The sequence below is a fragment of the Labrus bergylta genome, chromosome 3, assembly GCF_963930695.1.
Source record: "Labrus bergylta chromosome 3, fLabBer1.1, whole genome shotgun sequence".
In the NCBI taxonomy this organism is placed as follows: domain Eukaryota; kingdom Metazoa; phylum Chordata; class Actinopteri; order Labriformes; family Labridae; genus Labrus; species Labrus bergylta.
Genome location: NC_089197.1, coordinates 7936959 through 7958391, shown reverse-complemented (window position 1 = coordinate 7958391; position 21433 = coordinate 7936959). Strand labels below are relative to the sequence as shown.

The window sequence follows — 21433 nt, the reverse complement described above, 5'->3', positions numbered from 1 at the left end:
TCCAATGCTGCACCTAAAACAGTTCAACAGTCACAGGTATGTTTCTGAGTGCAGGAGGAAGCTGAGACAATCCTACACTACAAAAACTCTAACCAAAGCAAGTTAATTTGTTGAATAAATATCGAATTATGCTTATTTTTAACAACAATTCACCTGACGGATTCAGATAAACAACTCATTTCAAGATGTAAAAAACAAAAAAGGAGGGAGGGGGAGAGCGGGAGGAGAGAGGAGAGGAGAGGTATGAAGGTAGGGAGGAGCACGGCAGACAAAATTGTCCTTCTCTCTCATTGTAGACAGTCATGACTCAGAGACACATTTACACAGGATAGACTTGATTTATGATTTATTTATGTGGAACATGTCGCAAATTCTTCCTTTAAGTCTCTTGAAATCAGATGCATCATTTAAAAGTTAGAATATCTCATTTTAGTCATTTGTTGCCTTCTGCATTAGCATAATATACTTATTATAGGGAATTCATTTTTGTTTTTATTTTACTTCAAGTACAATGTTTATCTGGACTGTCAGGGGAATGGAACTTACAATAAAAGTATTTATGTATGATTGACAAGAAATTTGATTAAATATACTTGCTTATATTTGAGTTTCTGCAGTGTAAGCAGCTCAAGATGAGACTGTTTGATGAAATGACCACCAGAGGGCAGCAGAGCCCCACAGATAATTTAACAGGGCAAGTCTCTACTGTCTCCATGTGTGCTTTAGTCACTGAGTGAGTGTTTAAAACAGACATACAGACAGTTCAGTCAGTAATCTGTACACTTTGAAAACTCAAATCTTACCAAGCGATAACACACGGTTCACCTGACAAGTCCATTCACAAATCTCAAGTAAAGGTGTACCACCTGAACTGTTTGTAATGAGTTAAATTATCCATCAATGTAGCATGCCAGATTTAGGGAAGTTTCTTGAAATGAGATGTAACAGTACGTTTTGCTTTTTGCACTTGAAGCCTGTTTAACTTTTACAAGCAGTTCATATGAGCCGACATCCTGCACAATCTACTGCTATAATTATCATATAAAGTTGCTCATGGCATTATTAGAAAGATTGGTCTGATATCACACTTAGCTGTTCCTGCTAATACGTTTACCATCATTACTGACTTTGTAGCTATAAATGTGTAATTGAGAATGACGTCACAGCCGAGTTGAACACATACCGGTTGTGAGTTGGCAACAAGTCAGACACCAATATAGACGCCTTCAGGAGTAGCTTTATTTTGTTATCTAATACCAGACGATAGCGGCACACTACGTGATAATATGTGCGCGAAAATAACACTTACGGTCTAAGTGAGTGACACAGAAGATGATGATTTTTCATTTATTGTTATGGTCTCGTCCTGCCTTGGTCTTGGTCTTGTCTCGATCTTGGAGCATTTCAGTCTCGGGTATGTCTTGGTCTTGTGGTCTAAACTACAACACTACATGGAGTTTTCTCCCTCTTCCTGCACTTAGTATTTGGTTTTTGTGTATTTAAAAAAACGAGAAAACATGAAACTAAACTGTGTTGTGTTAACATAAGCCTACAGTATATACAATACTATCTGTGGTTCATGAAAATTACACTGTGAACAATCTCATGTAACACAGAAAGAAACACTTAAGAATCAGAATCCTCTCTGAAAATCTGAAGAATCCAGAAATAAATCAATCAGACACAATGTGCTAAAAGTGATCCTGTTCAATAAAACCTTCACAGACTCTTGTCTGAACTCGCTTCAGGTCGACTTAAGGACAGTTTCCACTTCAATGTGTCGATCGAGGACTGGGAGAAAAGACGCAGCTCATTCTGGCTCATCAGTCCTGCTGTTTTTATGAATCTGATCTGAAGCTAAAGTTCAAATCTAATAAAGGAGCAACGTGACTTCAGAAATGGTCTGACCTGTAACACAATCCGGGGCGTGTCTGCACTATTTGTACTTGCTTTGACAAGAATCAACATGAAGTTTGTGTGATTAAAAAGCATGTATTTATCCTTTCTGCGTCCAATGCTGCACCTAAAACAGTTCAACAGTCACAGGTCTGATTCTGTGGAATGCAGGAGGAAGCTGAGACAAACCCACACTGAAAGAACTCTAACCAAAGCAAGTGCTTTAGTCAAATTTAATATGTTGAGGGATGAGATAGGGAGGAGAGAGGAAGGACAGGAAGATGAGATCGGGAGGGTGGAGGAGAGAGAGAAGAGAGGGAGGGAGCGCCTTGGCTAGAACTGCAATCACTTGTGTCCTGCATTGTTGTGTTAGCATGCTAATGTTATCACATGTTAGCTCATAGCTTCACGGTGCATATAAATTGACACAGAATGACTGTGATCTAAAAACACTTACTTGACAATCAGTCTGCTCTTTGTTCTCCTTAGAAACTATACTTACAGTGGTTCATGAAAATCACACTTTAAACACTCTCATGTTACACAGAAAGAAACACTTAAGAATCAGAATCCTCTCTGAAAATCTGAAGAAGCCAAAACTATAAACATTCAGAGACAATGTGCTAAAATGATCCTGTTCATTAAAACATTCACAGACTCTTACCTGAACTTGCTTCAGGTCGACTTAAGGACACTTTCCACTTCAGTGTGTCGATCGAACAATGGGAGAAAAGATGCAGCTCCCCGTCAGTCCTGGGGTTTTATGAAACTTGGGACACAATCCAGGGCGTGTCTGCATTTTTTGTACTTGCTTTGACAAGAATCGACATGAAGTTTGTGTGATTGAAAAGCATGTATTTATCTTTTCTGCCTCCAATGCTGCACCAAAACAGTTCAATAGTCACAGGTATGTTTCTGAGTGCAGGAGGAAGCTGAGACAAACCCACACTGCAAAAACTCTAACCAAAGCAAGTTAATTTGTTGAATAAATATCGAATTATGCTTATTTTTAACAACAATTCACCTGACGGATTCAGATAAACAACTCATTTCAAGATGTAAAAAACAGAAAAGGAGGGAGGGGGAGAGCGGGAGGAGAGAGGAGAGGAGAGGTATGAAGGTAGGGAGGAGCACGGCAGACAAAATTGTCCTCTGCTCGAGCTGCAATCACCTGTGGCCTGCATTGTTGTGTTAGCATGCTAATGCTAGCTCGTAGCTTCACATTGCATGTAAACTGACACAGAATAACCGTGATCTAAAAACTATTACCTAACATCCAAATAATCAGTGAGTATGTTCTTCTTCTTCTCTCTAGTCCTTGACTAAAACAGCTTTTATACACAAGGGGAGGAGCCGGCCGTCCCGTCCATGTAAACACGGCTCTGACAACAACACAGCCAGCGGGACTCGAGCTTCTCCCTCACTGTAGACAGTCATGACTCAGAGACACATTTACACAGGAGAGACTGGATTTATGATTTATTTATGTGGAACATGTCGTAAATTCTTCCTTTAAGTCTCTTGAAATCAGATGCATCATTTAAAAGTTAGAATATCTCATTTTAGTCATTTGTTGCCTTCTGCATTGGCAGATAGTTTTACTTGTTATAGGGAATTCATTTTTGTTTTTATTTTACTTCAAGTACAATGTTTATCTGGACTGTCAGGGGAATGGAACTTACAATAAAAGTATTTATGTATGATTGACAAGAAATTTGATTAAATATACTCGCTTATATTTGAGTTTCTGCAGTGTAAGCAGCTCAAGATGAGACTGTTTGATGAAATGACCACCAGAGGGCAGCAGAGCCCCACAGATAATTTAACAGGGCAAGTCTCTACTGTCTCCATGTGTGCTTTAGTCACTGAGTGAGTGTTTAAAACAGACATACAGACAGTTCAGTCAGTAATCTGTACACTTTGAAAACTCAAATCTTACCAAGCGATAACACACGGTTCACCTGACAAGTCCATTCACAAATCTCAAGTAAAGGTGTAACACCTGAACTGTTTGTAATGAGTTAAATTATCCATCAATGCAACATGCCAGATTTAGGGAAGTTTCTTGAAATGAGATGTAACAGTACGTTTTGCTTTTTGCACTTGAAGCCCGTTTAACTTTTACAAGCAGTTCATATGAGCCGACATCCTGCACAATCTACTGCTATAATTATCATATAAATTGCTCATGGCATTATTAGAAAGATTGGTCTGATATCACACTTAGCTGTTCCTGCTAATACTACACATACGTTTACCATCATTACTGACTTTGTAGCTATAAATGTGTAATTGAGAATGACGTCACAGCCGAGTTGAACACATACCGGTTGCGAGTTGGCAACAAGTCAGACACCAATATAGACGCCTTCAGGAGTAGCTTTATTTTGTTAGGTAATACCAGACGATAGCGGCACACTACGTGATAGAATGTGCGCGAAAATAACACGACAACATGTCCATGGATAGAAGTTTTAGCATGATACTATCCGTGTGATCGAGTTAATTACACTACAAGAGGATTAAGCTGCTGCTATAATGTGATATAATATAATTTAACTCGGGCTGCTGAAGGTTCTGTGAGTTTCAAAGTCGGAATCCTACTTCAGGGGAGCATTCCTGATTATGACATGGGGACTGCATGGGAAGCTTTGGGGGGCCAGATGTGGCTGTGGTTATATTGTTGGTGTAAGTGGTTTTAGTATTGGTGCCAATGGCGGTGTTACTGTTATGTGTATGGTTGATTTTGGTGTGTTTGTTTGTGGGATGGTGTAAGTGGTATTAATGTTGGTTTAAGGTGTGTTACTGGTGGTGTTAGTGGTATGGGTGTATATGTGCCTGTGGTGTTACTGTCAGTCTTGTTGATGTTAAAGGTGTTGTTATTTATGGTCTGTTCTTTTTAAGTAATGTTGCTATCAGAGTTGTTGACACCCATCATGTCAGTCGTTGTATTTATATAGTTACTGTTAGTGTAATGGATATAAGATTATGCACTAAGTTAAACTAATAATACATGTTAAAACTAGTGTCTTTCTAAAATGTTATATGTCTTTTAAAAACGCTAAAAAGCTAGTTATAAATGAATTCATGTTGCTAAGGTTAAGTTTAAAAGCATATCTGTAATTGATTGGTTTGGTCTTAACATTTTGTTATTGTATTACACTTCTGGGTTTAGGCCAGCAGGGGGAGCATGTTGTCTGAGCAAGATTAAAATGTTTTAACATAAAACAAGCAGTAGATTATACAGCATTGAGAAATGCTAGTCTGTTATATCACAGATGTAAAGGTGTTAACCAGTGCATGTATGTTCGTCTAAGTGTACAATTGTGAACAATGAAAATGTGTATTATTGCAAATTATTCATTGTACCATTGAATGAAAGCCAGCAACACTGTGTTTGTTTCCTTCATCTTTATTTCTCCCCTTACAGTACACTGCACATGGGTGTAACATTAGAACATGTGGTGTCGGTATTGGTTGGGTTGTGTTAGTGTAAGCATCATCAGTATGTGCTGTGGTTGTTGTGCTTTTAATGGCATTGGTTTTACTAGTGTTAGTCTCGGGGCCAGAAAGTCTGAAGTTCGATCCCCAGCTCCTGCAGCCACATGTCTGACGTGTCCTTGGGTAAGACACTTAACCACAAATTCCTCCCGCTTCAACAGTCAGAAGACTAGAAAAGATATATACAAGATCAAGTTCATTTACTGTTAAAATTAACTACAGATTACAGATATTTGAAGCGCTTTAACTCTGATGAGTCATCTTTAATTACACAGAGAAAAGGACTTGTTACTGTCTTAGTGGATGTTTAAAGACTTTATTGGATGAGTATTGATGACATTGTATTGTGATTAAAGTTAACAGAAGTCAAACAGGTTCTTTGAAAAACATTTGTGCTGTGCTTTTTATGAAAATGGAAATAAAAATCATTAAAACAATACCACACTAAAGGTTGTGATGTCAAAGTGAATATCAGCACGGCTGTGAGCCGACGATAGGCACGAAGCTTTGGGCTGAACGCTGAAGAAGTGTGTGATGTTCAGAACCACATCTAGTCAACTTTATTTATATCAAAAATTTAAAAACAACAAAGGTTGAACAAAGTACAAGGAAAGAGGGTCAAACATGAAAAGAAGATGTCATAAAATGAGACAGTGGGACAACACATGAAAAGTTTGTCTGGCCTGACCCAGCTTCGGGCAGAGAATCTGACCTCTAGTATAGATACATAAGAACAGTGGCAGGCACTTCCTCTGAGCTCTCATTGGTTAATTTAGGCTGGAAACAGGGAATGGGAGGTCAATATTGGCCCAACAAGGTAAAGGAGGACAGATGCCTTTTTAATTTATTGTAGTCAACAGAATGTATTCTACGTGCTACGTACTACGTGTGAGCGTATTGCATCATTTCCTGTTCTCCGCTGTATTGTGTTGTTCAGTGCTGATCGTTAGAGCTAAAAGCTTAATTGTTAATTTTGCCTAGTTTCTTATGACTGTTGTTTCCAACACACTGTACGTTCAGACAGACAGAAGTAATCGAAAAGCACTCTTTCTCTCTAGCGACAAACCTGCTTAACAATTTTGTTTATTTTAGCTACCTACTCTTAGCTTAGCTTTGCAGTTAGCTTTATTTACAATGGCTTCGTTTTCTGTCTCTCCCTCTTCCTGCTCTCTCCTGCTCTACGTGTCAGATGTTAAGTTACTGCTCGTCCTCCTTTAGTGATAATGATACATGTAAGAAATGTAGTTTATTTTTAGCTTTGGAGGCGAGGGTGTCTGAGTTAGAAAGATGGCTCCGCACCATTGAGTCAGAGCCATCGTATGCAGCAGTAGTTAGCCAGCCACCTGTAGCCGGTGCGGGCCGACATAGCTTGGCTTCCCCCCAGTAGCTCCCGAGCAGCCGGGAGGCAGTGGGTGGGTTACTGTCCGAGGGAAGCATAGTCGAAAATCGAAGCACACGGTTCCCCACCAACCACTTCACATTTCAAACAAATTTTCCCCACTCAGCGACACACCCGCTGAGAATAAAACCCTGATTATTGGAGACTCCATAGTCCAAAACGTGAAGCTAGCAAAGTCAGCGGGCATAGTTAGGTGTATACCCAGGGCCAGAGCGGGTGCATCTCATTTAAAGTTGCTGACAAAGACTAAAGGTAGATTGGATACAATCGTAATTCATGTCGGCACTAATAACTCCCGACTACGCCAGTCGGAAGTCACTAAGGTTAATGTGGAGTCGGTGTGTACTTTTGCTAAGACGATGTCGGACTCCGTAGTGTTCTCTGGACCCCTCCCACATCAGACCAGTGATGACATGAAAAGCCGCATGTCATCAGCAAACGATGTGGGCTTCATAGATAACTGGTAGTATTTTTGAGGAAAACCTGGTCTGCTAGCTAGAGACGGCATCCATCCCACTTTGGACGGCGCAGCTCTATCATCTAGAAATATAGCAGAGGCTATTAGTCCAAAACCTTGACAACAACACAGAGTTCAGACCAGGAGGCAGAGCTGCAGTCTTACACGCTTCTCTGCGCCTCCCTTAGATCTGTCTCCCAGTCACTATAGCTGTAATTCTGAATCAAACTGTAGTTATACTATAGGTACTGTGTCTGTCCCCCGGCCCAGACCAAGTCATCCAAATGAAGAAAGAAAAGGTGTAAATCGTCAAAATCTCATTAGAATCAAAACTACGAATACGATTTTGCAAAAAAATCAGAAAATTCACTGCAGACTTTTGAACATTAGGTCCTTAGCATCCAAATCTCTTTTAGTGAATGATCTGATATCAGATCAGCATACTGATTTACTTTGTTTGACTGAAACCTGGCTGTGTTGAGATGAATATGTTTGTTTAAATAAATCCACTCCTCCCAGTCATTTTAGTACTCATATACCTCGAGACACCGGATGAGGTGGTGGAGTAGCAGCTATTTTTAATTCTAGTCCTCTAGTTAACCCTCGACCAAAGCTGAATTTTTCTTCTTTTGAAAGCCTTGTTCTTAGTCGCCCATATTCTGAATTTCTATCTGAGTTTGCAGAATTTTTATCAACTGTAGTCCTTAGCAGTGATAGAATAATTGTTGTAGGTGACTTCAATATCCATGTGGATGTTGATAATGATAGCCTTAGCACAGCTTTCATGTCATTATTAGACTCTATTGGTTTCACCCAGCGTGTAAACAAACCAACTCATCGTTTTAACCACACCCTGGATCTTGTTTTAGCTTATGGCATTGAAATCCAAAACCTTACAATTTTCCTAGAAAATCCTCTTCTATCAGACCATTTCCTTATTACTTTCAACTTTGTCCTACCAGAATTATCTCTGCTTAATAAAAATGTGCTCTCTAGAAGTTTATCAGATAGTGCAGTAGCTAGATTTAAGGAAGCTATTTCAGCTGCTTTTGATTCAGTACCGTGTTTCAACCCAGTTGGAAACTCTTATGATAGCTTTAGTCCCTCTCAGCTAGATCAGTTTGTTGATAGTGCAGTGGATTCGCTGAGAGTTACTCTGGATTCGATTGCTCCCCTAAAACAGAAGGTAAAACAAACGTCGCGAAATTTTGAAAGAATATGGCGCTCTACCGGTAGAATCTTGTTTATTCTGGCAGGATAGTCATAGAAAATATTTGAAGCCTACTACTCCTCTCTAATTGAGGAAAACAAAAGCAATCCTAGATACCTTTTCAGCACTGTAGCCAGGCTGACAGAGAGTCATAGCTCCATTGAGCCTTGTATTACTTTAGCCCTCAGCAGTAATGATTTCCTGAGCTTTTTCAACAACAAAATTCTAGACATCAGAGACAAAATTGGTAACCTCCTGCCCTTACCTGGTGCAGATACGTCTGATATGGCAGAGACAGTTCAAGGACCTGATATTAATCTAGACTGTTTTTCTCCAATCAACCTTTCAGAGCTGAATTCAATTATTTCTGCATTGAAACCGTCAACCTGTCTTTTATACCCAATCCCAACCAAGCTGTTTAAGGAAGTCTTTCCCTTAGTTAGCAACTCTATATTAGATATGATCAATTTGTCTATACTGGCAGGCTATGTACCACAGTCATTGAAAGTAGCGGTAATCAAACCTCTACTCAAAAAACCTACTCTAGATTCAGGAACTCTAGCTATCTATAGGCCTATATCCTTTTATCTCAAAGATTCTGGAGAAAGTGGTAGCTAATCAGCTGTGTGACTTTCTCCATGACAACAGTTTATTTGAGGAGTTTCAGTCAGGATTTAGAGTCCACCATAGCACTGAGACTGCACTAGTTAAAGTTACAAACGATCTACTTCTAGCTTCAGACAGGGGACTTCTCTCTGTGCTCGTCTTGTTAGATCTTAGTGCTGCTTTTGACACTATTGACCATCAGATCCTATTATACAGACTAGAACATTTACTTGGAATTACAGGGACTGCTTTAAGTTGGTTTGAATCCTACTTATCAGACCGATCTCAGTTTTTACATGTTAATGATAAGTCCTCTATGCACACCAAAGTTAGCCATGGAGTGCCAGAAGGTTCAGTGCTTGGGCCAATTCTCTTTACATTATATATGCTTCCTCTGGGAAATATTATGAGGAAACACTCCATACAGTTTCATTGTTATGCAGATGATACTCAGCTTTATGTATCAATGAAGCCCGAGGCACCAGTCAGTTATGTAAGCTAGAAACGTACCTTAAGGACGTTAGGACCTGGATGACCAGAAATATTTTGCTACTTAACTCAGACAAGACTGAAGTTATTGTGCTAGGCCCTAAAAACCTTAGAGAGACTTTTCTAGTGATGTGACTATCCTTAATGACATCAGCCTGGCATCTAGCACCACTGTTAGGAATCTAGGAGTTCTATTTGATATTTGATGTCCTTTACCTCTCACATCAGGCAAATTTCAAGAACAGCCTATTTTCACCTTCGTAATATATCTAAGATCAGGAATATCCTGTCGCAAAATGATGCAGAAAAACTAGTTCATGCATTTGTTACCTCCAGGTTGGATTATTGTAATTCTCTTTTGTCAGGGTGCTCTGGTGAGTCTCTAAAGACTCTTCAACTAGTCCAGAACGCTGCAGCTCGTGTACTGACTAGAACTAGGAAAAGGGACCATATTACTCCTGTGTTGGCTTCTCTGCACTGGCTCCCTATACAGTCTAGAATAGAATTCAAGATCCTTCTTCTCACTTACAAAGCTCTAAATGGCCAGGCACCATCTTATCTTAAGGAGCTACTAGTGCCGTACTACCCTTTGAGAAGATTACGGTCCCAGAATGCAGGCCTGCTAGTGGTACCTACAGTCTCTAAATGTACTATGGAAGGTAAAGCCTTCAGTTATCAGGCTCCTCTCCTCTGGAATCATCTTCCAGCCGGGGTCCGGGAGGCAGACACAGTCTGTATTTTTAAGAATAGACTTAAAACTTTCCTTTTTAATAAATGTTATAGTTAGGGCTGGTGCTGGTGTAGACCAGCTCCTAGTTATGCTGCTATAGGCTTAGACTACCGGGGGAACTGGCACCTTGAGCTCCTCTCTCTCTCTCTCTCTCTCTCTGTGCATATACAGTACATCATATTACTGCATGTATCTATCTGTAAATCTCTTGAGCTCTCAGGCCCCTCGAGATCGTTGGTTGACGGCCTGCCAGAACAACCCCCCTCCCCACCGGATTGTTGATGGATGGCTTGCCAGAACAACCCCCCTCCCCACCGGATTGTTGATGGACGGCTTGCCTCCCCCCACCCTCTTGCTCCCTGTCCCTCTTCCTGCATTTTATCCCATCTCTCCCCTTATCCCCTTCCAAGCCCGGTTGCAGTCAAGGCCTGTGAAGGCTGTTTCATCATGAGCCGGGGATCTAGCCGAAGGTTTCTGCCTTTTAATAAGGCAGTTTTTTCTTACCACTGTAACTTTTGCTGCTTTGCTAAAGTGCTCATGATGGATAGGCCGGGTCTTTGTAATATAGCAATAAGTAAGGTCTTATACCTGCTTTTTGTAACATAACAATGAGTATGGTCTTTTCACTTGTATGGTCTTTTCACCTGCTCTTTTGTAATGTTAAAAGACAAAGAGTAAGGTATTTTACCTGCTTTTTGTAAAGTGTCTCAAGATAACACTTGTTATGAGTTGACGCTATACAAATAAAAATTGATTGATTGATTGATTGATAAAGATCAATTATTACATAAATACAGTGGGAAAATCAGGAACGGGGGAGGGGCAAATTTAAAGCAACCCGTAGATCTTCATGGATGTAATGTGTTTGGATTTAATCTTTCACTGGATTGGTTTCATGCAGACTCTTTCTGATGCAACAGGACTGTTTGCATTAGAATAGTAAGAGTGGGTATAGTTCATTTTCAAATAGTAAGTCAGAAGATGGTAAAAAGCTGTGTTTCTTTGCCTGTTGTAAGATGCATAGATTGTAGCTGCTGTAGGTTCAATGATTTAAATCCTTAGTCGGAGACACCCCTAATTTTCTACACCAAAGATTCTCGATGCATTTGACTGTTGAAAGACAGCAGATGGAGGATTGTTTAAACAGACAGGAAAACATTGAGTTATGAATTAAATGTGTGTCTGAGTCAGATGGTCATTACATTGCAGAGTGTGTGTGAAGGAGAGTTTACTGTCAGTCAGCAGAATGTCTGAGACTCTTAGACCTACAGAGAGCACAGAGACACTGAGGAACTATGATAACGATCCAGGAAAGCAAACCCAGCATAAAGAGGTTCAGTGAATATGGTTTTGAAGGTGCGGAGGTGCACCAGCGTGCCAGCATCAACTATGTAAAAGGACAAAGTGCCACCAGGATGGTCCAAGTAGACTGCTACTCTTTCTGAGGAACAGGAGTGTGAGATGTATGTGTCAACACCATTGTGACAGACTTTATAACCACCATGTCTACATCTTCTCAGACTCCAGGACTGATCACAATCCCCAAACTCTAAGTCAATTACTCCTCTGTTGTTCTTTCTTCTGTAAGCCACTGATACATTAACCTTTCCTGTACACTCAACCTCCCAGTAACAGCGACCTGTTAAAGTGTTTGTACACAACGCCTGAAGAGATTTAAATCTGTTCAGATGATCAGGATAAGGTAGATCCTCCTCCGTATATGTCACCGTCCTTTTGTCAGCAGACAGTGTGAGGTATCTGCTCAGTGTGTTTGTGTCCACTTCCAGTTCACAGACATCTGACGGAGAAAAAGATAAATAAATCAGAACAATCACACTACATATATACTGTCTATTCATATCATCAGAACAATCCCACTACATTTCTATACAAATATAAATGATATATAAATATATATATATCTATATATAATAAAAAGTAAGGCAATTTTTGTTTGGTAGATTATATCTTGTTGTAACAATGTTTCTTGGCAATAAATCTTATACCGTTTGAAAGCGTGTTTATTTCCCTTTTAAATGTAAAGTTAGGTCATGCTAAATCTGAATTTTAGGCTTAATATGCGATTTTTCACACTTAACTGTAATATAAATCAAGTATATCCTCCGTGAGTCATGACTGTCTACGATGGGTGTAACACCCGAGTCCCACTATCTCTTATGTTTTCCGAGTTTTCCTAGCCGTAGCTTTACTTTGTTTACATCGCCGGGACGGCTGGCCTGCTCATCCCCTCGCGTACAAAAGTTGTTTAATTGAGGGACTAGAGAAAAGAAGAATAACATACTTTACTCACTGCTTCATTGAATGTCACGTAAGTGTTTCTATATCAGGGTCATTTTGTGTAAATTTACATGCAGTGTGAAGATACGAGCATATTAAAGATCGCTAGCATTAGCATGCTAACACAACAATGTAGCACGAGTCGTTTTGGTTTCAGGCTGGTGCTAAAGGGCGACATCTGCTGGATCAAAAAAATGCATATTAAGCCTTTAAGAGAGGTGTGCCACAAGTTTCAGTCTTGGGTCCCATGCTCTTCACAGTTTTTTTACATTATAATGACATTGTTTTTTCTTTGAATGGTTGTCATACCCATCTCTATGCAGACGACACTATTTTATATTGTTCTGTATTGTAATCTGCTGTACAGTTAGCTATCAAGAACATGCAACTTGCTTATTAATTCTGTCCAAGAATATCTCATTAGCCAAAAACTGCTACTTAATGAGATTAAAACAAAATGTATGCTATTCTCCAGAGCCAAAAATATTGATTATGAGAGGGGACACATATCTTATTTAAATGGCTCTGAAATTGAGAGAATAAATTAGCATAAATATTTTGGCATGTGGCTCAATGAGTAATTTACTTTTAAGTTCCATGTTGAAACTCTTGTATCCAAGTGGTGACAGAAAGACTGCTTTATGTACAGAAACAATTCAAACTTTCCATTATTGTTCAGAATAATAATTGTTGAAGCTGTATTCTTATCAGTGATGGATTACGGTGATGTCATTTATAGACTTACTGCAGCTTCAACACTAAAGCCTCTGGATGCCATCTATCACTCTGCCCTCAGGTTTATAACTGGTGATAGATTTGGAAACAAATGAGCTGTATGAGAAGGTTGGTTGGCCTTCTCGTGAAGAGAGGCGCAACAAACTTTGTTTTTATATACTGTATGTTCAAGGCTCTTAATGCTTAACTTCCACCTTACATCACAGACCTGTTGAAGTGGAATTCGAGCACCTACATGACTCGTTCTTCTGAATGGCTTGTTCTTAAAGTCCCTTGAGCTTTTACTGAACTCAGTAAATCTGTATTTTCTTTTGAGGCCCCAAACTCGTGGAACGCTCTCCAGCTAACTCTAATCATCAGAGTTATTCCCTCTCTTCCAGAGTTTAGGAAGTGGCAGAGTTTCTAGCCACTTTGTTTGAAATTAAAAAAAAATGTTTTTAATGGATCTCAGTGGTTTTTGTCACTGATTCTGAGTGGTTGTTTTGTTTCTGCTTGCTTTACTGTGCTTGAAATCTCAACGGCATTGGAAATAAGGGAAACCTCAGTGTTCTTTAGAGAATAATTAAAGGTTTGAAATGAAATGAATAATTTGTAAGGAACATCCATTGTGGGATGAGCAGCAGAGCTGAGTATTTGGGTTGGGCCCATGAAAAACTAGACAAATCGTCTCTGCCAATGCCAAACAGTTTATTCTGCTGTTGACTCTTGTTTGGTGTCATTTAGTAAATTGGATGATTGAAGTCTGAAGAAACAAGATATATTGGCAATTTAACGATTCATTCATATAACAAACAGGAGCCTCAGTAGCGTGTGGAAGAACCATACACAGCCACAACAGCCTGGCATCTCCTCTTCTTGCTGATCGCCAGCCTGATCACACACTGTAGTGGGATGGCACTCCATTCTTCAACCAGCATTTGTCACAAAAAAGCCAATGTGGTTGTGTTGGTCACTCTGGCATAAACAGCATGCCCAATTTGATCCCATAAGTGTTGAATGGGGTTGAGGTCAGGACTGCAGACAGGCCATTCCATCCTCTCTACTCCAAAATTATGGAGGTAGTCTCTGATAAACCCCGCTCTGTGGGAGTGAGCGTTGTCATCTTGGAGGATAGAGTTCGGTCCCAGACTGTGCAGATTACCACTAGTTGCAGAATCTCATCTAGATATCTGTCTTTACTGCGATTGCCTCCAATGATGACAAGCCTTGTTTTTCAAGTTTTCCCCACACCATCAAACTGCCTCCACCAAAAGCTGTTACCCTATCGGTACAGCAATCAGAATAGCATTCTCCACTGCTTCTCCACACTTTGACTCTACAATCCAACTTGCCATAGGCAGAATCTGGACTCATCGCTGAACATAACGTTAATCCGAATTTCCAGGTTCCAGGGCACGTTTTGCTGATACTTACACAAACGCACCTGATGGTAAAGGGCAGTCACAGCAGGCCTCCTGGCAGCCCTATGAGATCAGAGATTGGCTGTGTGCAGTCTGCTCTGGATTGTCTGGGTAGAGAGCCATTGGCCATATCGTCCTGCAAACCTTGACTTCAAATCTGTAGAAGACTGCCTACAGTTCCTAAGAGCTGACAGGGTTAGGAAACGGTCTTCTTGGGGTGTCTTCTTCTTGGGCAGCCAACTTCGTGACCTGTCTCTGACATCCCCCGTTAGTACTAAGGTTTATTCCAAATAATGCTTCAACGTGGTTGTGCGGATCTCCAGCTTGAAGTAGTCCTATGGCCCTATCCAGATCAGTCATGTATATCTGTATATGTATATATATGTATATATATATACTTATTTATATAAATGTGCATGGTTCAGTGCATGCAGTTATAAAACACGTACATTTAAATGGACAAAAAAAGGCAGTCACACACTGCAGTGCCCACACACCATTCCAAGTCCCATCTGCTTCTTAAAATTAGCTGTGTTCACAGTCTATCATTGGAAACACTTCGTTCATGTTATGGAACTAGCTTAACATCAGGGTCCTGCTCACCCTGTAAGGGTTTCATTGTGTGATAACAACCCACATATATGTGGGGCTTAAAAAACCCCTGGATAAGAAAGCAGAGAGTTGGAGGCATAACCTATGGGCCTATATGTAATTGTAGAGGACCATGGCTTGGTTTAGCCTATAATTGAAAGAGCTGCATGTAATCATTACAGACCATTTGCATGAGCAAAAAGAAGAAGAAAGAAAATTTATGCATATTTCACAATGTAATAGTCTTTGACATACTTACACTTTTTGATATCAGGTTTAAGTCTCTGCAGTCCACCATAGTCCACCCTGGAAGCAGAAACAAAGTCACAAACAACCTCATACAACTATGGTTGTTGTACATCTACCATTCAATATAAAGTACAGAACACTGTTAAGTCAGACAAACAGAGAAATGGTTTATAAGCAGCTTTTGTCTCTCTTTAAGTCCATACTTGAGGCTGTCTAGTTTCCAGCATGGATCATCCAGTCCAGCACACAGCTGCTCCACTCCTGACTCCGATGGTTGATTGTAGCTCAGGTCCAACATTCTCAGATGAGAGGGGTTGTAGCTCAGAGCCGAAGCCAGAGATAAACATCCTTCCTCTTTGACTAAACAGCCTGACAATCTAAATAAACACACACACACACACACACACACACACACACACACACACACACACACACACACGCACAAACACAGATATTTCGAGTTATTTAGGGGAACCATTGCCCTAACCCATACAATTATGTAATAGTATTCTAAATAAATATATATTGATTTACATATTGTATAACACAATATTTCCGTAATATTTAACAAATCCTTTCCATTTTTCAATGATGAAATTAACATTGATTGCTCTTTTAACCAGTTGAACCCTTACCTTAAAATTTCCAGTTTACAGGTTAGACTCTCCAGTCCAGCAGACAGCAGCTCCACTCCTGAATCCAGCAGGTCGTTGTCATCCAGGTCCAGTTCTCTCAAGTTAGAGGACTGGGAGCTAAGAACTGAAGACAGAGCTGCACAGCTTTTTGCAGACAGTTTGCAGTCCCTCAATCTGAAAAGGATCGTCAGTCAGTTCATTTAGAGGCAAAACATGTCAACCAAGAAGATTCTGGATAAAAATGAACTAATAGCTGACTCCTGACCTGAGAGTTTCCAATGTACAGTTTGGACTCCTTAGTCCTGCTGAGAGTTTCTTCATCCCTGAATCCTGCAGGTTGTTGTTACTCAGGTCCAGCTCTCTCAGAGTAGATGGCTGAGAGATGAAAACCGTAGACAGGTCCTCACAGCTTTTATCAGACAGTGCGCAACCACTGAACCTGAAAAATATTTTCAGAAGGTCCCTTCAATAATTAATATAGAAATCCAGATTATTATTTCAAAAAGTTGAACACTTGCCTGAGTACAGCTAGTTTGCAATTTGGAGTATTTAGTCCAGCAGAAAGCAGCTTCACCCCCAAGTCTTGCAGGTTGTTGTTACTTAGGTCCAGCTCTCTCAAGTTAGATGACTGGGAGCTGATAACTGAAGACAGGGACTCACAGCTTCTTTCTGTCAGGTCACAGCTACTCAGTCTTAACATGATCAGGAAACACAGAAAGTATGTGCTAAATTACATTACTGCTTGTCAAATAAAAACAAAATGCATTCGATGTGGATATTTATGAATGCACATACAAAGCTTTGTTGGAGGCTTTGACCACTGGCAGCAGCCTCAGAAAAGTCTGCTCTGAAACACAGTATTTCTGCAGGTCAAACACATCCAGGTCTTTTTCTGGTGACAGTAACATGAACACGAGGGCTGAACAATGAGCATGACTTAGTTCATCAGTATTGAGAGGTCTTGATCTCAGGCACTCTTGGATAACCTCTGCTAGAGAACTGTCATTGAGTTCATTCAGACAGTGGAACAGATTGATGCTTTTCTCCAGAGACAAATTATCACTGATCTTCATCTTTATGTATTGAACCGTTTTCTTTTGGATCTGTGAGCCATGTCCTGTCTTTGTAAGATGAAATTTGAGATGTTTCTGATTTGTCTCCACTGAAAGACCGAGAAGGAAGCGGAGGAACAAATCCAGGTGTCCATTTGGACTTTCCAAGGCCTTATCGACTGCACTCTGGTAGAAACTTGTCGATTTGTCAACTAAAACCTGAGACAGCCAGGATTGTGTCTGTTCTTCTTCTGACAGAAGATTAACACCAGAGGTGGTGAATGTCAGATGGACATGAAGAGCAGCCAGAAACTCTTGAATGCTGAGATGAATGAAGCAGAACACCTTTTCCTGGTACAGTCCTCTCTCCTCTTTAAAGATCTGTGTGAAGACTCCTGAGCACACTGAGGCAGCTTTAATATCAATCTCACTCTCTTCAAGGTCTGATTCATAGAAGATCAAGTTGCCTTTCTGCAGCTGCTCAAAAGCCAATTTTCCCAGAGACAAAATCATATCTATGTTATTTTTATTCCAGTGTGGATCAGTCTCAGCTCCTCCATCATACTTGATGTTCTTCACTTTGGACTGAACCACCAGGAAGTGAATGTACATCTCAGTGAGGGTCTTGGGCAGCTCTCCTGGCTCTCTTGTCTTCAGAACATCCTCCAGAACTGTAGCAGTGATCCAGCAGAAGACCGGGATGTGGCACATAATGTAGAGGCTTCGGGATTTCTTGATGTGGGAGGTGATTGTGCTGGCCTGCTCCTCGTCTTTGAATCTCTTCCTGATGTACTCCTCCTTCTGTGGGTCATTAAACCCTCTGATCTCTGTCACCCTGTCAACACACTCAGGAGGGATCTGACTGGATGCAGCTGGTCGTGTGGTTATCCAAAGCTGAGCAGAGGGAAGCAGTTTCCCCCTGATAAGGTTTGTCAGCAGCACATCCACTGAGGTGCATTTTGCAACATCAGTCAGGATCTCATTGTTGCGGAAGTCCAGAGGAAGTCGACACTCATCCAGACCATCAAAGATGAACACGACCTTAAAATCTTCAAACCTGCAGATTCCATCTTCCTTGGTTTCAGTAAAAAAGTGATGAATGAGTTCCACCAAACTGTACTTTTGTTCTTTCAGCACATTCAGTTCTCTGAAAGTGAATGGAAATGTGAAGTGTATGTCCTTATTGGCTTTGTTTTCAGCCCAGTCCAGAGTGAACTTCTGTGTTAAGACTGTCTTCCCAATCCCAGCAACTCCTTTAGTCACCACTGTTCTGATTGGTTCTTCTCGTCCAGGTGAGGGTTTAAAGATGTCTACAAGTGTGATCATGGTTTCAGGTTGGTTCTGTTTCCTGGATGCTGTTTCAATCTGTCTGACCTCATGTTCATTATTGACCTCTCCAGACTCTCCTTCTGTGATGTAGATCTCTGTGTAGATCTGATTCAGGAGAGCTGGGTTTCCTGCTTTAGCAACCCCCTCAAGCACACACTGAAACTTCTCCTTCAGATTAGACTTCAGTTTATTTCTGCAATCTGCAGTTCCTTTGCTCTGAGTTCCTAAACAAACAAGAAATAAGTAAGTGGATCCTCAGCAACTCAGGGTTTCTACATATTTAAGAGTGTCTCAACATTTCTTCCTTATGTATAATTATAATTAAGCTTATTGGTGTAAGACAGACAAGCTTTGAGGTAATGCAGATGTGTGCAGTATATTTACTGCAGAATTTAGACTTGTAAACCTCTAAACCTTGATGTATTAAACTTCTTTTTAAATTTTAAAAAACACTTACTGCTCTGCAGGCAGTCAGCTAGCTCCTCCTGCTTCATTCTCCTCAGGAATTGCAGCGTGATCTTCAGAAATGCCTCTCTGCTGACCCCCACCTGCTCTTCTTCATTGCTGATCAGCTTCTCCTCTTCCATACTCTGTAAGCATCCTTGGTCATTTGATGACAGAACCCTCTTAACTCTCTTCAACTCGTTCCTAACAAAAGTGATGATGCTCTCCTCAAGCAGCTGGAACAAATTGGTAAATTGAATGTTTAATTTAAACGAAGTTACACAAATGTAATAAAAGTGTCAGTCTGAAGACCTTGCTGACCAGCATGGAGACTGTTAGGACCATCCATCCATCCATCAAACCATCCATCCGTCCATCCATCCATCCATCTGTCAAACCATCCATCCACCAACCCACCCATCTATTCATTCATTCATCCATCCATCTATCGGTCCATAAATCCGTCTGTCTGTATTTTCATTATTTCCATCCATCCATCCATCTATCCATCCATATCTAAATGAAGCTTTTCTTAATCAAAGTAATGCCTTTCACGGTGGAAAGCGATGTTTAATCTGTAGGAAAACACAACTCAACCCACTTCATGTCACCTTTTCTTACCAAATGTTTGATAGAGTGTCTCACATTAAGGGTTAGTCTTGTACAATGAATATATGGAGCCAAAAATGCTTTTAATTAATGTGAAGGAAAAAATTGGCCAGGCCCTAGTTCTTTAACTTAAACTGTTCCCTTGTGAGTCTCGGTCTCAAACAACTCAAGTTTATTTCGTAAACAAAAGAACTCCTCATGATGCCAGGGCTTAGTTATATACATGAGTTCTGTTATACTCCCTAATGTTTCACATGTCCTTTACCTTCAATGTCACATTATCACTCTGTTTTGATAATGGTCATGTAAATGTAGACAATTATTACTATTACATGTACACACCATTATTATGGAGTCCAGGTCTGCTTGATGTCGCTGGGTGGACTGATCGCCAAGAACCTCTGAGTCTTTCTGCTGTACTCTGTGGAGAAAACATAAGGTTTTGGGGATTTCCTTATTGAAATCTGAAAAATGGTTAATTGAAATATTTATAAACTGATAACCGAGTATCAGACCTTCCAAATGTTTGGCTAACATACATTCATGTCATCTGCTGTTGTGGTTATTGGAAGGAGCTTTTCCAAAGACACAAAAATATTTATGTTCTTTCCTCAGCGGAGTCAGATAATAACAAACATCAGTCAGTTCTATAATACTTACCCTTTGTTGTCAAAGCTAAGAGGATCAACCATAGACTGGTCACTTTTCATGGACACATGGATCAGTTCAGGACTATCCGGTCTCTGCTGCTGCATCCTGTAAAAATTATAAAGTGATGAACAAACAAGTTTCAACTTGACAAATAATTACATTTGATCAGATCGTCTCCAGATAAAATACAAAACGGTGGACAAAATTTGTGTTTGATGACTATAGATGTTGTTTTTTATATCATTATACAGCTTCATATTACACAGAACATACAGTTCAGTATGACAAACCATGTTTGTAATGTTTCAAATATTTATTGCTGCAGAACATCGTTTGTGTTTGGCGTCTAGGCTACGATCGTATCACTCCTCACAGTTTTATTTTACATGCAGAAATTTGAGGAAGTATGGGATGATATATTAAACCCCCCAGTCGAAGCCTACAGGTGGATGCTAGAGGGGTGGTGGTGGTCAGAGAAGCTGCTTGTCAACAGGCCCCTAAGGGCTCACAGCAACTGTACAGTGACAGTCTTTGTGGACTCACTCTGTCTCTGGTTGTTTAAAATCTGGAGGTGGAGTCATGGACCGAGCACTCTTCAGGGACACACAGCTGGCTGCAGGTCCAGGTTCAGGAGAGTCTGGTGTGTACTGCTGCTCTGGGCTTTAACACACACACACACACACACACACACACACACACACACACACACACACACACACACACACACACACACACACACACACACACACACACACACACACACACACACACACACACACACACACACACAGCTTAGAGTGTGAATAAGAGCTTCTCCCTGAAATGGAGAAAAGTCACAGCCAGTATTAGATCACCATTTCACCTCTGAGCTTCAAGTTGCTGATGCAGGGTGGTTTTAGAGGGACCGTCTCCCTGCTCTTTGTTCTCACACTGATCCATCACAGAGCTCAAACCTGCAGAGAGATCCACACAACGTCACTACAACAAGGTTTACACGTACGACACAATAGTTCTCAGTCCGCTGATGGCTTAGTGCAGGGGCCATCAACTACATTTGTACCAGGGTCAGTTTTTTCTTAACTGACTTTGTGGGGTCCAGACTTTAAAATATGCCTGCCCATAAGCCTGACAGCTGTCAAGCCCGATGTGAAG

At 40.5% G+C, this 21433-nt stretch overlaps 1 protein-coding gene across 1 annotated transcript; it reads right to left on the bottom strand.

Moving 5' to 3' along the window:
• Positions 1–10652: 10652 nt before the first annotated feature.
• On the bottom strand, positions 10653–21220 carry LOC110000779 (protein NLRC3-like). Its single transcript, XM_065952587.1, is given in 12 exon segments — positions 10653–12086; positions 15572–15618; positions 15765–15938; positions 16197–16370; positions 16462–16691; positions 16693–16888; positions 16992–18801; positions 19035–19257; positions 19973–20051; positions 20291–20386; positions 20825–20941; positions 21144–21220. Coding segments are annotated over 12 exon segments (3756 nt in total). The 3' UTR covers positions 10653–11553.
• Positions 21221–21433: the final 213 nt, after the last annotated feature.